This window comes from Balaenoptera physalus (assembly GCF_965194825.1).
Source record: "Balaenoptera physalus genome assembly, chromosome: 8".
Lineage (NCBI taxonomy): Eukaryota > Metazoa > Chordata > Mammalia > Artiodactyla > Balaenopteridae > Balaenoptera > Balaenoptera physalus.
In genome coordinates this window covers 49,806,267-49,822,548 of record NC_138887.1, presented here as the reverse complement: position 1 = coordinate 49,822,548, position 16,282 = coordinate 49,806,267, and the positions used below count along the sequence as shown (strand labels likewise).

Below are 16,282 nucleotides of genomic sequence, written 5' to 3'. Positions count from 1 at the left end.
TTCCCTCTGACACTAATGTTTTGGAAGGTTGTACTGCCTCTGTCCACCCAGAAAAGGACAGAGCAGTGTCCTTCAGACTGAGAATACAGGAAAACCACACTGATAGCCTAAGAGAATATTGTCCAAAAAAATTTAAGTTCTCCAATTTTTACAATTCTAGTCGGCTAGCCTTTGAACGGTTGAAGTGCAGCTGGGTCATCTCCCTTAAATGTCACCCACTATCCTGTTAACAGCCAACAGCAAAACAAACAGATGGCTAGAGAATGGGGTGGGATGGGGGGTGAAGGGCAGATGGGGAGGGAGGGAATGCTGGCTGGAAATAACTCAGTTCTTGAGTTAGCAAGTTGTGTGTGCAGAACTCTGCTGGAAAAGTTCACAGGAGTTATGCTTTTGGAAAGTCAGTAAGATTGGATTACATCTTTAAAATAATTGTTCAAATAAATGGACTAGCACAGAGGAGAAGCCTATATTGACTTTCTGTTTACCCAGAAGAGGGAGAAAAGTACAAAACAAGCTTTTCTTTAACTACAATGGCAATCTTCTAATAGCAGCACCGACTCGCTCCAAAATACAGGACTCAGAGGTTGATAATCATCTTTCAGCTCAGGTTATTGCATGCAATTTTTCACATTCATTCAGCTTTCTTCATATAGCTCTTAGTAAAGTAACGCTCTTAACAATAAAAGCTTTTATGGAGCCCATTACATTGGAGAGCTAACCACTCCTGTTTTTTTTTTTTTTTTTCTTCTTCTTCATCTTCTTCTTTTTATTGGCTCCTTGGAATATTTATAGCTGCCTTTGTTCTCACTGCAAACTTATACATCTGGCTTTGCGTGGCCAGTTTCGTTGTTTTTGTTGTTACGATTGGGTATGAAATGGCTAAGTGTGTGTGTATATGTTTGGGTGGCTTCGTTGTTGCACAGGGGAATCTATATCGTCCTGTCACTGCAACTGTTCACTGTTTAGCTGTGTATTGTTCACTCCTGGACTCTTTCCACTGTGAGCTTCATGACATAAAACTTTCTATGCTGCCATGCTACTTCTTCCTGATAAACAGGTTCTCTGGTGGAGGGAGTCTTGGCTGAGGCTGGGCTTTGGGAACAAAAGCTTGACTCCTTGAACACTGAATGAACAGATCAGGTTCTCTGGTCAAGAGTTTCACAGGAACTCACTTACAGAAACAGAGCAGGCGCAGTCTGGCCTGGATCAAGAAGGAACAAGGGAGCTTGTTCTGTATCTCAGCCTCATGGACACGGGCACAGCATGCGTGAGAAGACAGCCACCTTCACTGCCCCATTAAAGGACTGCTTTTAGGCATTACAACACTGGCACCAAAGTCTCCAAACCCATACCGAACAGCTTGACATTGCCGTCAAAGTGTCTCTTGCTATTAAGTTCGTCTTCTTATCTGAAAGATGAGAGAGGGATCGAGATGGCTGACTCTAGAGCCAAGGTGTCTAGCCAAGTAATTCAACTCATGGAGCCTCAGTTTCTGCACCTGCAAAATGGAAATAATAATAATACTTACATTACAGGGTGGTAGTCAGGATTGAGACAATACAAGTAAAGTGCTTAAAACCATACCTGGCCCACAGTAGGATCTTAAAACACTGGATCTTATTAGCCCTCTAATTAGAATGTAAGCTCCACGAGGGTAAATTTGGTCTGTTTCTTTCACTGCTGTATCTCCAGCACGTAGAACTTAGTAGGTGCCAATAAATACTTGCTGAGGGAATACCTCACCAGGTTAACCTAAGAACTTGTTCCAGTAAAGGATTCAGGGAGAGGAGTTTCCTAAATATCAGGTATAAGGAAGCCGCGGACCTGGTTCCTGTTTAGTGCCCATCCATCTAAGGAGGATTTAGTTGAAAGGAGTTTGGAGGTGTTTCACCTCCCAGTATTGCTTCTAGGTCAGTAACTCTCAAACCCATCCAGAAAGCAACACAGGTGATTCCCCAATCCACAAAAATCCATTTCTGTTTTCTGCCTTCCTCACTACAGAAGAACAGGAGTTGCCTTTCCCCTCCCCAGCACATCTCCTACTGGATAAATTCTCATCACCCATGGGAGTCATTGCTCATGACTCCTCTGCTGTGAGGCTCACTTTGAAGGTCTTTGGCATCGGAGGCTATAAAGGATCATGATTCCCTTGTTTCCGGCACACTGTAGCCAATGTGAACATAAAACTCTTGTTGCCAAAGACAATTGGGTATCACAGATCTCTTGGCTTTGAAGGCTGGAGTTTGCCAAGGCAATTTTAGACCAATTTGTTCTTTATTGTATAACTATAGCAGTGTGCTAACGTGGGCCTCTTTCTGAATAAGTTTTAGCTGAGGCCCTGAAAACACAAAGCAATAGGTGGCAGGCATGTGTGTAATCTTATTAATCTATAGCTTCATTTCCCTATGGACCCATGCTCACCTTCATGGCTCCTTTAGATAGCTAAATGAGTTAAAGACAAACTTGATCCCTTAAATTCTTTCATGCAAGACGGTCTGCAATATGGGGTCCGTGAAGGAACCACAAGTGGCTTTGCTGATGATGGAGTGGGGCAGAGGTGCTCCAGTGTTGCCTCCGCCCACCTCAGGGTTTGCTCTGTTACCTGATTCTTTCAGGAACTCCCTGGGGTATATGATGATCAGTCAGATGCAGTGGGTCACCTGTGCTCAGTGTCATGGAACAGGCCACTCCCCACCCAGAAGAATGTGAGCATTGTTGCAGAGATCAAGAATTTACTGGAATATTAACCACTGCCTGGTACCCCTAGGGAATCCGGAAAGTCACGGACTGCTTCAGCCCAGCTCAGGACATATACAGGAAGGAGCTTCTTGCTTCTGTAGTTGCTGCAAAGGAAGCAGTTGGGTCATTCAGGTGTATTCCCAGTGGTCCGTGGGTATGGAAGGCATTTCTAGCACAAAGGAAACATCAGTAACCTCTGGCTGATTCTGTCCTCACCTTCTCAGTGACCGCGCTCTCAGGTAGCAATTAGGGAATGTTTGCGCTGCTGAGCTCAAATTTAGCTTGGGAAGGATTGAAAAAATACAGGTTCCTTGTACTCATGTGACATATAGTTGAGAATGGATTTTTGAAAACCTAAGGACATTCTCTAAACAACAGAGAGGCACATGTTTTAAAAGGAAGACACAGAGATTCAGGATGGGAGGTCTTCTTTGGGACAGGAAACCCAAAATACAAAGAGATTGGGACTGGGCAAAAGGTAGAGGAGGGCAAGTCAGAAGATCTTGGCTGGAGCCGCCAACAACACTGTCACAAAGACATGACCAATGTGGAATTTGCCCAAGTGCCATTAGGGAAAATCTCACTTGAACAGCCCTGTCCCTTTAAGGGCAGTCACTCTGGCCCACTGCACATTTGTTAAAGCTACATGACGGACACCCCCCCACGCCAGCCTTTATCCATTTCAGGAGCTAGAGAAGCAAAGGCATGAAAATGCAACTTAAATACATCTCTCTTCTGGTATAAAATAAGGCCAGGCCTCCTGCAAGCTTTGTGGTGTGTTCCTTCTATGTAAGCCTGAAAGATCAGCCGACACTCACTACGCTGAGTTAGCTCAGTTTTAACTGAGTCAAAATGAAGGAAGTTTAATAAAACTTTGGTGAAGTATTGAAATGTAAATTCCAAATATTGTGATATCTATAATTATAGAATAATCTAGTACAGAAAAACAGGGGTTAGTGGTGGGTGCCAGGCATCTCAGACGCATCTTTCTAAAATAATGGGAAAATTTGTGTTTTGAGTCACTGTGAACTGCTTTAAATTACCATGATGTGTCTTACATCACACACACAGGAGATAATGGTTTTCTCTAAGATATAGCCAGATATAGCCTTGGTGGTTCTGATTTCTAGCAACAGCTCTTTGATCACCAAAAACTTTGACCTTGAGGAGCTAGAGCAGTGATTCTCAACCATAGCCCGCCTGGGGACATTTGGCCATGTCTAGAGATAGTTCTGATTATCACAAATTGAGGTGGGGTGGGGAGGAGAGGGGGAAGGGATTTGCTACTGGCAACTAGTGGGCAGAGATCAGGGATGTTGTTAAACATCCTATACTGCACAGCACAGCACCTCCCTGCCCCACATAGAATTATCTGAAACAGAATGCTCTTAGTGCCACAGGTAGGAAACCCTGAGATAGAGTCTTAAAGGTGAGCCTGGTATATTGTTATAAAAATATTCATGAGGTGAGTTATTACAAGGAAAACTTCTCCACCAGGTTATCATTTGGAAAATGTGTATACTATTATAGCAGCTTCAGTTTAATAGAAAAGAAAGATAAAATGTTTAATTAAAGTAAAATAATTTTAATTACTGATGGTTTCTAAGGAAGTCTTCTTGAAAACATAGTGATGTCCCTAACTTAACGTGAAGAATGATACAGTAAACTTGTCTTTCCAGTAATAACTCACCAGCCCATAGGTGGATACCTGGGGCATTTTGTAAGTGCAGACAGTGTGTATGCAGCACTGCCTGCTCTCCTGTGGGCAGCACATCACGTGACTTCTCATTATAGTGCCTGCAATACAGATGTCAAATTATTCAATTCCAAAGCATCTTTCTTTGAGTTTATGGAAAGTTGCTCGAGAGGCACAATGTGCATGACAAGGGCCCCACGTATGTGGGGACAGATTTCAGAGGAATAAAATGCGTTCTAACAATTCTCTCTTGTAGAACTGTATCCCATCTATGCAAAGGCCATCTTTCCTGCATTTTTTTTGTTTGCCACGTGTCTTAGTCCGTTCAGGCTGCTATAACAAAAGACCACAGACTGGGTGGCTTATAAACAACAGAAATTTATTTCTCACAGTTCTGGAGGCCATAAGTCCGAAATCAGGATGCCAGTGTGGTTGGGTGAGGGCCCTCTTCTGGGCCTCAGGCTTCTCACTGTGTCCTCATGTGGCAGAAGGGACTAGGGAGCTCTGTGGTGTCTCTTTTATAAGAACACTAATCCCATTCATGAGGGCTCCACCCTCATGACCTAAGCACCTCCCAAAGGCCTCACCTCCTAGTACCATCACATTGGGCATTAGTATATCAACATAGGAATTTGGGGGGGACACAAACGTTCAGACCATAGCACCATGATTACATCAAATGATGCCCCAACTTCTCTCCCTTAGGCTTTATCTGCCTTTCTCCTCACTGCAAATATAAGTGATCAGGAGTGTGATATTATATAAATCTTCTTTACCATTAGTCTTTGGAAATGAAGCGTATTATTTGTTCAGAAAATTATATCATGTTGGTATGGAATTAATTTGTTCTCACTAGGCTGCAATTTTTAGGAGGAGGCACCCAATAAAAATAATTCTTGGGAGACAAAACATATCAACATAGAGGCAATATTTATATCATGAGCTTCTATAATATGGAAAATCAAATATCACCCTCCAGTCTAATGACTTAGTGCCCTAGAGAAACATTAATGCTGGTTATGCGGGTCTACTTGAGAAATGCATATCAGACTCTATCCTGATAGCTCTGTATTCATCCCTCCACTCATTCAAGAAATATATATTGAGTGCCTTCCACTTGCCAATGCTGTACTGGGCAGTATATGGGATATAGTTCTTATAATGTGCTGGGAAAGTTTTACTTATGACACTTAAATTACAATTTATAATTGTGATTGTGTCGATAAATGGATGAATTACTTTTGTGTTTCATTCATTCATCCATTCAACATGTATGTGAAACACCTCTATGTACTAGGAATTCTGCTAAGTTCTAAGCACACCAAGGCTTTTTATTAAAGCCAATAATCCTTATTTAAGTAGGACAGGCGTACAAACTTTCCAGGTTAGATAAAAACCAGCCGTGGTGGGAAATGTGGGCGGCGCTCAGCATCCATTTTAACCTCCTGCTGCTGAGCCTTCTCGTACTGCGAGCAGCTGGGAAACTAAATGCCTCGTTTTCCAGAATCCCTTGCAGCTGGAGTCCTGAGTGCCGATTAGATGCTCCCACAGCGGACTTGGGAGGCAGACGCACAGTGGAAGCCATCTTCCTGCCGCTTCTCCACCTTTCTGCGGGCAAGTGGCCTCTTGGAGATGCTGGGTTTCCTGCAGCCGTTTCTCAGTGACCAGCCACTAGCTTCGTGGGCGCTGAGAGGAAGATGGGGTAGTGGTGGCAAGCAACAGCTTCCTGACCCTGAGATGAAAGTTCCAGTTAACAAATCCAGTGGATTCTCCACCTTCCTGATTGTGGCAAAGCAGGCAGCTTCCGCGATGGGCCACTTCAGAGGTGTGATTCTGAGAGCCGTTCCTGAAGGACCCGTCGGGAGCCCATGTCTCCAGCCGTTCCAGCAATTTTGTAAGTAATTAATTCTCTGTATTCATTGTGCTTTAAATAGCCAGGTTTTGCTCCCTGTAGCAGAACACAAACTTTACAGTGAAGCCGCAGGAAATACAGACATCGGTCGGCCCTGTTGGGGGCCAGGAGGAGAGCAGCCAGGCTCGTGCTTTAGGCACTTGTGGGATCTGAGTCCCGTGAGGCAGATTAAAGTCAGCAGGGTCTGCTTTGCCAGGCTGAGTCATTTCCCTTGTCCTTCGGGCCCTGGGGGGGAGGGGGGGGACTTTGCAAGTTTTGTGCTGGGGAGTGACATGGTGGTGAGACCCTGGGAAACAGACTATGCTCTCTGTTCATCTTTGTATCCTCAGTGCCTAGCAGTGTGCCTGCGGCATGTTAGCCCTTGATAAGGATTAGATGCTAAATGATGAGAGTAGGGCTCTAGGAGCGTTTATCAGGCTGAGAACGAGAGAGAGTGGTCAGGGAGCCATTGGCGTTACATAGGCATGAAGTTAAAGGAGTCTGGAAGACCGTGCGAAGGATTTGACGCCAGACTCAACAGGCACTAGGGACTGTATCAGTCAGGATTCAACGAGAGAAGCGAACCCAGTAGGAGATAATGTGGCATGAAGAGATTTACCGCAAGGAATTTGCTGACGCAGTTGAGGGGGGCTGGGAGGCAAGTCTGAAATCCTTAGGGCAGGCGGTCAGGCTGGAGCTCTTGGGTCCACAGGTGGAATTTCTTCAGAGAAGCCTCTGCTTGCTCTTGAGGCATTTCAGCTGATTGAATCAGGCCCACCCAGATTTCCTAGAATCTTCTTCCTTAAAGTCACCTGATTAAGAACTTGAATCACATCTACAAAACACCTACAAAACAACACCTAGATTAGTGTTTGACTGAGTAACTGGGAGCGGTAGCCTAGCCAAGCTTACACACCAAAAAGGCCATCACAGTGACCAACTGAAGAAAGGAAATAATAGAAAAGGGTGAGGAAGGAGTCCGATGTAGCAGGTCTATCTACTCCTTTTGATGCTCCAGCATGCAGATTAGAAATATTTTATTAAAGCTCACTGGGGTAGCAACCTGTTCAACTCCATGAGATTGATGGAGGTGCTTTATGGTTGAATTCACTAATAAGCAGAAAAACTTCTCCCCTAAGGTAAGGTAACTCTCTAATTTATTATCCAAACTGGGGCAATATTGAGAATAAAAGGGGGTTCTGTTAATAATTATGTTGGGACCACTAGCAAAAACCAGAACAGTCCCAGGCAAACCAGAACACATTGTCCCCTCACTCAGCCAGGGATGATTTCAGTCCTCCTTTGAACCCACCTCGCAAGGTTTCTTCAGTATATGTGGATGTACAGTACACCTGCTGCCCACTTTTAATGTTGCAATGGGGGAACAAAGTGCCATTAAACACAGAGCTTTGTTAAGTATGTTAAAATTCACATGGAGCATTTTATTAAATGGAAGATCATTTTAAAAAGCAAGATTTTTTTTTCCTTGAATAAACCAATTTACAAGTGAAAGGATTATATTAATAAATATTAATGGATAACAATGGCCTCTCATACCATCTGTGTCAAGTGATACGGTGATATTACAGAAGTAAGAGGCCCCAGGGTATAACACTTAGGATCCTGACTTTGGAGTAAGACTGCTTTTGATTCATATCCCAATTCCTTATTTATTGATTATATGAATTTGAACAAGGTGCTTATTCTCTCTCAGCCTCAGTTTCCCTACTTATTCTCTCTCAGCCTCAGTTTCCCTACCTGTGAGATGAGGGTAAAAATAAAGCCCGTATCATGGGAGCATTTGAGGATTAAATAAAACAATCCTTGTTAAAAATGCTTGACAGAGTGCCTGGCACATAATAAATTTTCTATAACCATGAGTTATTATTATTGTAATATAGCTATGCAATAGCTATATTTTTGATAGCAATAGCTATAGATATAGCTATATAGATATAGCAATAGCTATCTTTGAACTGCAATATCAAATAAGATTTTTTCAGGCAACACAAATACTACTCTTGTATTTATTTACTTTTTATTTATTTTTTTATTTATTTTATGTTTATTTATTATTATTATTTTTTTTTGGCTGTGTTGGGTCTTCGTTTCTGTGCAAGGGCTTTCTCTAGTTGTGGCAAGCGGGGGCCACTCTTCATCGCGGTGTGCGGGCCTCTCACTATCGCGGCCTCTCTTGTTGCGGAGCACGGGCTCCAGACGCGCAGGCTCAGTAGTTGTGGCTCACGGGCCCAGTTGCTCCGCGGCATGTGGGATCTTCCCAGACCAGGGCTCGAACCCGTGTCCCCTGCATTAGCAGGCAGATTCTCAACCACTGCGCCACCAGGGAAGCCCCTCTTGTATTTATTTTTAAGACTATTACTATTTGGTAGAATTTTGTTTCTGTTTAATAGCATGTCCATTTCAATTCTGTTATCCTGCTGGCAACACCATACTGTATCTGGAAATATCCTTCCATATGACAAACCTCTCCCAGAGCAATATTAGGCATCACATCATCCACATCTTTGAAACCTTTTTCATAAATGTGGCTCTTACCCATGAAGTGTAATTATTGAATACAGCTCTGTTTTTGAGATTTCTGCTGAGAGACAAACTAGCAAAAGCATAGGACTGTTCACCCTTACTAGAAATGATGGGGAATAAAAGAGCTTTCCCACTATGCTTTGTACTTTATGAGACTATCTCTAGATAATTCATTAGTTCTAAAGTGACATGAAAATCAATTAATTTTAATGGTGGATAACAGATTATGGTATTTAATAGTTCATCTAATTTCATGAGGCAAAGTGAATTAGACAATGCAGTGTAAATCTAATAAGGGTTGTGAGAGCTCATTTCACTGTCAAATGCAAAGATGAATGCATGTGTCAGGAATTAGATAAAAAACTAAAGCATTCTCTATGAAGCCTATACACAGTTTATATACAGATTTAAGTTAGAAGCCTTAAGGAACATAAAACATTATCCCCCTTTAGCTTGCTCTTAGAACTTATTTATTAAGCACTTACTATCTAATCTATGGTGTCTATTAAAATAGCACAGAAAGATACATGCATCCCTCTCCCATCTTTTTTTTTTTCCTCTATAAATATAAGTAGAATAACTTAGAAATGTTGGTGGTAAAAAGTTCTTCATGAAAGGTTGTTTATGAATAATTGAAATGATGGAGTACCAGGCTGTTGATGGGTTCCATTCATCTGTGTGATATTAAAAGTAGCCTATTTTCTCTAAAAACATTTTTTTTTATTACTCTTAAATAAGCCCCTTTAAACTCAGAAACGCAGCCACTTCTTCTTAAGATTTAGCACAGTTGAGACTTTGGGTGAATAACTCCCTCCCTACCCCAGGAACTCAATTTACAGCCCAGTTTCCATTCCCAATAGAACAGAATGTACAAAGGCAGCTTCGCTAGAAAGTTTCTTTTTCAAATGCTGTTAAGTGGTTTCTTTGAAATAGTTGCAGCTCTACAGTAAAGGAATCAGGAGGTCACAGTTGCCTGGTTTCTATTGATTTTCCTAGTTAATAAAGAGTTAAACAGTGAAGTGTGGTCTTTTATTTTATTTTTTTTTTTTTAAAGGCATTTTGAAGGTGCTGGAGAGGGAAGGCCTGGTCCTAAGTGGTCATGTGGCTACCGCCATTCATCTTGGTAGTGACTATCTGTCAAAAGTGGCAAGAGTCCCTGTTAACAGCCCTGACCTAAGCAGTAATGAAGGGAGAGTGCACGGCAAAGTGTCCATTATCAGCAGGTCGGGAGCAGTAAATTGGAGCAGTTTGCTTCAATCTTGCTGCAAGTTGAAATGTAAGATAGGTGGGGATCAGCAAGAGGCAATTTTATCCTATGATCATTTTTGTCAGATCGCATCAGAGTGGCAACTTAGTTCGATGCATGATTTCAATTAACCAACTCTGGCCGTAATGCTTCCACTGCCGGGGGAAGCTCTTTTCTGAGCCTGGGTTCCTCATTATTTCTTATTTCAACCCACCTGAGTACCCACTGGTGAGAGAAACTGTGAGGTTAGGGAATAGGAAGTGGCATGTGTGGATGACGACCGCTGCCCCTGACCTCGCCTCTGGACAGCAAGCCTCACGGTGTCCTGGGTGGCTCTAAATGCTACCTTGCTTATCCGCAAATTTCTTAACTCATAAATCTGTTTTTAAGGACCTTCAACTCTGGATTTTAAATATGTTGAACTTGCATGTTGTTTAGTCTTTGACAAAAGAATTAGCCTTTTGCATGACAGTTTTTAGGGAGGGTCAGGTCGCAAAAATCTGTACTTGTGCTAAGTCACATGAAGATGCTCACAAGCACAAAAAAAGTGAGTGTGAAGCCGAAGACTGAAGCTCTGTTAACTCTTAGATCCCTGAGAAATATTTCCTAGATGGCCTAAGTGAATACTGGGTTCAATGCTTCTACGAAACATATGCATATGTACATAAGGCAAACCATCCCTCCTCTCAAGGAATCCACAATTCAGAACAGGAAATAAGACATACGCCAACAGCTGTAATAAAAGTAGGAAGTGCCATAAGGGGGAAACAAGATCATATAGAAATTTAGAAAGATCACTTTTGGATGGGGAAATAAGGGCAAACATCAAAAAAGATAAACATTTAAACTGGGTCTTGGTGAATGGGAGGATATTTCCAGGTAAAATTGGAGTTTTAGTTTTATATAGCAGCCTAACCAATTACCACACCTTCAGCTGCTTACAACATGACCAGTTTATTAGCTCACAGTTTCTGTGGATCAGGACCGGGGTTAGCTGGGTCCTTTGCTCAGAATCTCATTAGGCTGAAATCAAGGTGTTAGCCCGGGCTGCAGTCTCATCTGAGGCTTGGGTCCTTCAGCTAAGCTCAGGCAGGTTGTTGGCAGAATTTAGTTCCTTGTAGTTGTAGGACCTATTCCCTGCTCTCTCACTGGCTGCCACTTAGGGGTCAGTCTCAGCTCCTAGAGGCCACTCACCATTCCCTGCCATGTGGTTCCCTCTACAACGTGAGTTTGCTGCTTCAAGACCAGCAGGATTGAGCTGAAGAAGGGCCCAGCCCCTCTTGAGCACTTACCTGATTAGGTCAGCCCCATCCAGATGATCTCCCTGTTGATTAACTCAGAGTCAACTGATGAGTAACCTAACCACAAGAGTGACATCCCAGCATATTCACAGGTTCTGTGAGGTGGGGGGGGACAGTACAAGGTGTGTATATAGGACGTGAGCATCTGGGGACCATCTGGCATGGCACTGTAGAAAGAACAGCTCTTGAGAAAAAGGAGGAGGGGGGTGGGCAGGAAGCACTAGGGTTGTTTGTGAACGGATAATGTGTCAGAGTTTTCTCAACCAAATGAAAAAATGGAGGTGGTTGGGGAATATTGGCCTAGAAAGAGACTTTAAGTCCATGAAGCATCTTAAATTTCAGAGTGCAAACTCACCAAAAGTTCTTAAGTGGTGGCATAATTACCATCATGATTTTTAAAAACTTGATTCTTGTGTCCTAGACGGATTGAGAGAGAAGGGATTGTTTAGTTTGTGTCTCTATACAAGGACGGAGGCTCTGAAGACAAGGTATTGCTGTTGTTTGCTGCTGTAGCCCCAAGTGGAACATAGTGGCCGCCTGTTACACATGTCAGATGAATGAATGAGTGTTGTGAGCAGAACAGACAGGGAACAATTGTCATAGTCCGGGTGAGCAATATTAAGGGAGGAATTAGGGAGGCAGCAATGCAAAGGGAGAGGGGGAGATGTATTGAAAAGATATCGCAGAGCTATAAGCAACGGGCTTTACAAACATGTGGAATAGGAAGAAAAGAGAAATCAAAAGTGATATCAAGATGTATAATGTGGGTTCCTGGGAAAGTAGAAAATAATGGAAAAGAATAATTATACCTGTGCAGAGAGAATCACCAATTGTTCATCTAAATTTTTTACTTTCCGGACAGATTTTTGGTCTTGTGTAGACAGACCCAAATTGCATTCACTAATGGTATATATTTTCCCACTGGCCTGTAGTTATTTTATTTTCCAGTTTTTTCAAGACATAATTGATATACACTATATAAGTGTAAGGTGTACAGAATAATGGTTTGATTTATGTATATTGTGCAATGGTTACCACAATGAGTTTAGTTGACATCCATCATCTCATATAGATCCAAAAAAGAGAAAAAAGTGTTTTTTTCTAGTGATGAAAACTCTTATGATTTACTCTCAGCAACTTTCAAATATACCATTACAGCTGTGTTAACTATAGTCATCATGTATATTACATCCCCATTATTTATTTATCTTATAACTGGAAGTTTGTATCTTTGACAGCCTTTATCCAATTCCCTTTCCCCACCCTCGACCTCTGGTAACCACAAATCTGATCTCTTTTTCTATGAGCTTGGGTTTTTGTTTGTTTGTTTGTTTAGATACCACATATAAGTGAGATGATACAGTGTTTGTCTTTCTCTCTGACTTATTTTACTTAGTATAATGCCCTCAAGGTGCATCCAGGTTGTTGCCAGTAGCAGGATTTGCTTCTTTTTGTGGCTGAATAATATTTCGTTATATACATACTGCATCTTCTTTATCTAATCATCCGTCAGTGGACACTTAGGTTGTTTCCATGTCTTCGCTATTGTAAATAATGCTGCAATGAGCATGGGAGTGTAAATACCTCCCTGACGGAGTGTTTTAGTTTCCTTAGGGTATATGCCCAGAAGTGGAATTGCTGGATCACATGGTAGTTCTATTTTTAACTTTTTGAGGAACTTCCACACTGTTTTCCATAGTGGCCATACCAATTTACATTCCCACCATCAGTGCACAAGAGTTTCTTGTGCACATCCTTTTCTCCACGTCCTCACCAGCATTTGTTATCCCTTGTCTTTTTTTTTTTTTTTTTAATTTATTTATTATTATTATTATTTTTTTTATGTCTGTGTTGGTCTTCGTTTCTGTGCGAGGGCTTTCTCTAGTTGCGGCAAGTGGGGGCCACTCTTCATCGTGGTGCGCGGGCCTCTCATTATCGCGGCCTCTCTTGTTGTGGAGCACAGGTTCCAGATGCGCAGGCTCAACAATTGTGGCTCACGGGCCCAGTTGCTCTGCGGCATGTGGGATCTTCCCAGACCAGGGCTCGAACCCGTGTCCCCTGCATTGGCAGGCAGATTCTCAACCACTGCGCCACCAGGGAAGCCCCCCTTGTCTTTTTGATGATAACCATTCTAACAGGCATGAGATGATATTTCATTGTGGTTTCAGTTTGCATTTGCCTAATGATTAGTAATGTTGAGCATCTTTTCTTGTACCTGTTGGCTATTCATATATCTTCTTTGGGAAAATGTCTATTCAGGTCCTTTGCCCATTTTTCAATCGAATTGTTTGGTTTTTTTGCTATTGAGTTGTATGAGTGCTTTATACATTTTGGATGTTAGCCCCTTATCAGACATAGAGTTTGCAAGTACTTTTTCCCATTCTGTAGTTTGTCTTTTCATTTTGTTGATCACTGCTTTTGCTCTGCAGAAGCTTTTTAGTTTGATGTAGTCCACTTGTTTATTTTTGCTTTTTGTTGCTTGTGCTTTAGGTGTCATATCTAAAAAATCATTGCCAGGAAGCTTTTCCTGTTTTCTTCTAGGTGTTTCTGGTTTCCAGTATTACATTTACGTTTTTAATCTGTTAGATTTAATTGTTGTGAGTGGTGTAAGATAGAATAGAGATCTAGTTTTATTCTTCTACATGTGAATATCCATTTTCCTAGCACTGTTTATTGAAGAAACTCTTTTCTCCATTGAGTATTCTTGGCTCTTTTGTCAAATATTTTAAGTCTTTGATTTAAAAGATAAGCACAGATATAGATAGGTAGATAAATGTTGCTTATCAGTGGCATATATACATTTAAAATTCATATATGTAAATAATTTGGAAAAATTCATAAACGACAACCAAGCTTATTGAAGAAATATGAGATAGCTAGCTCTCATCAAAAAAGATTAAAGTAATTGAGCCATTTAGTCATAAAAGCTTAGAGTAGGAGGTACCTTAAGTGCTATTCCACCCAACGTTTTAACTAGTGAGGACTCTCACAGCACCCTCTGTGCTTGATCGTTCCATCTTTGCTTAGACTATTCCAGAGACCAAGAATCCTCTGGATTTTTAGACAGTCCATTTAAGTTTTGGACAGCTTTGTTATTAAGTCTTTACCATATATCAAAATATGCCTTCTTATGATTTATCTCCATGGCTCACAGCCTAGTCGCTGGAGCTACGTCCAAGAGATATAATATTCCTCCACATGACAGCACTTCAGACCAACTAAAGTTCCATTCTCGTGAGGAATGCATTCCTGAGGACCTTGCATATTCAAACTTCATGAAAAACTGAGACTAATTCTGAAAAGGATGGTAGTTATTCTGGTTTTCTGGCTAAGGTGGTGCTTCTGCGTAGCAATAAGAAAAGTACAATTCGCTAGCTCTCCAGCTTTGAACTTGTATAATTCTTGATTAATTTTTAATTGTGGAGAATTGCCTTTGGAGAATAAAGAGAGCTGTTTCAAATTCACTTAAAAAGGAAGAGAACTGTATTTGAAGAAAACTGTCATGTCTCCAAGGCTTCTCTTCCCAAATCCCCTCAACGTGTGGGAACAGTCAGCAGTGTCATGTTAGCCTACTAAAGGAGTCCATGACACTTCCATCTCTAGAGATGGAGGCAACTTAAGAACAGGCAAATTAACAATGATTTGCATACCCAGACGCTGAGAAGTAGACCAGATGACCCACTGAAGTTCTTCAGCACTGATGGCATTCTGATTTTTGCTCTTCAAGCCCAGGTTTCTTAAACGTAACACTGTGTCCACACTTAACTGTTTCCAATGGTAGGTATAAAGCATATCTAACAAAATATAAATTTAAAATATAGATTGGAAAATGTGAGTACCATTGATTTTTTCAATATATTTATGTGTGTACATAACATATAATGTCCAATATCCAGAAGTCATTTATTTGCTTTCAACCTTGAACTTTGCATGAGGACCAACCACTACCTGTGTTTGAAAATGTAATTTTTATTTACATATTCTTATACATCACCATGGAACTCATAGATATTTGTGTGCAGCATTCTGTTTTCTTTCTCATGCGGCACTTAAGCATAGAAAGAAATATCAGAAACAAAAAGAGGAAACACTTTGTATAACACTTCACATAAAAGCGTTTTGCTTTTAAGAAATGTATGCTCCAATAAAACTTTTTAAATCAACTAACTTAAGCCCTAACCCCATCATTTTTTGCTGTTTTGTTCTTTTCAAACAAGTAGCAAAGTCATTGAAGTTCAAAAGGACACTTCTCCCTTTGAAAACTTTTTTTTGTTTTTGTACACACTGAAAATCCTCAGCAATGGACAGGTTTATGTACAGACAGACTGAATTGTCTGAAAGATTGTGATGCAGTCATTGGGCTGAGAGAGAAGTGAAATGTTTATGTCTGAACCTCTCTCACGGGAAGACAAGGAAAAAGAAATTGAAGTTGTTCTCCTAACATGAAAGCTATCTGTCAAAATACTACATTATTGAAATGATTATTATTTAAATTTCTCAACCCAATAGCATGTACAAAATGAGAAGAAAGGGGTTAAGAAGAAATGTTCTTAAGATCTCCTTGTAGCTGAAGTTTCCTTGGCTCTCAACAGTTGCGCACCTGACAGAAGGTTAAATAGCAGGTTCTTATTTTCAGAGTCTATACAAATAATTAGTAACCTGTGAAAAAATTGAGGCAACTTCTACGTTTGTACTTGGTCGGGTAGTACAGATAGAGTCCAGATGATCTGGACTCTATCCGTACTACCCGACCAAGTACAAAGCTGAGAAAATAAGAGTCCTTTAGAAAAAGAAAGTTTGAAAACGCAGGTGGGTGAGAGAGATCATAAGACTATGAGAGTAACCAGTGGTGTGAGGTCTCTGAG

General features: G+C 41.2%; 1 protein-coding gene across 1 annotated transcript in view; it reads left to right on the top strand.

Moving 5' to 3' along the window:
* Positions 1 to 16,282, top strand: part of LOC309665899 (uncharacterized protein) — a 561,943-nt gene that overhangs the window by 388,966 nt on the left and 156,695 nt on the right. Inside the window, exon 8 of the mRNA XM_082472769.1 lies at positions 5,940 to 6,329. Within this exon, the coding sequence (XP_082328895.1) occupies positions 5,975 to 6,329 (355 nt within the window). The 5' untranslated portion in view covers positions 5,940 to 5,974. The remainder of the gene's footprint in view (positions 1 to 5,939; positions 6,330 to 16,282) is intronic.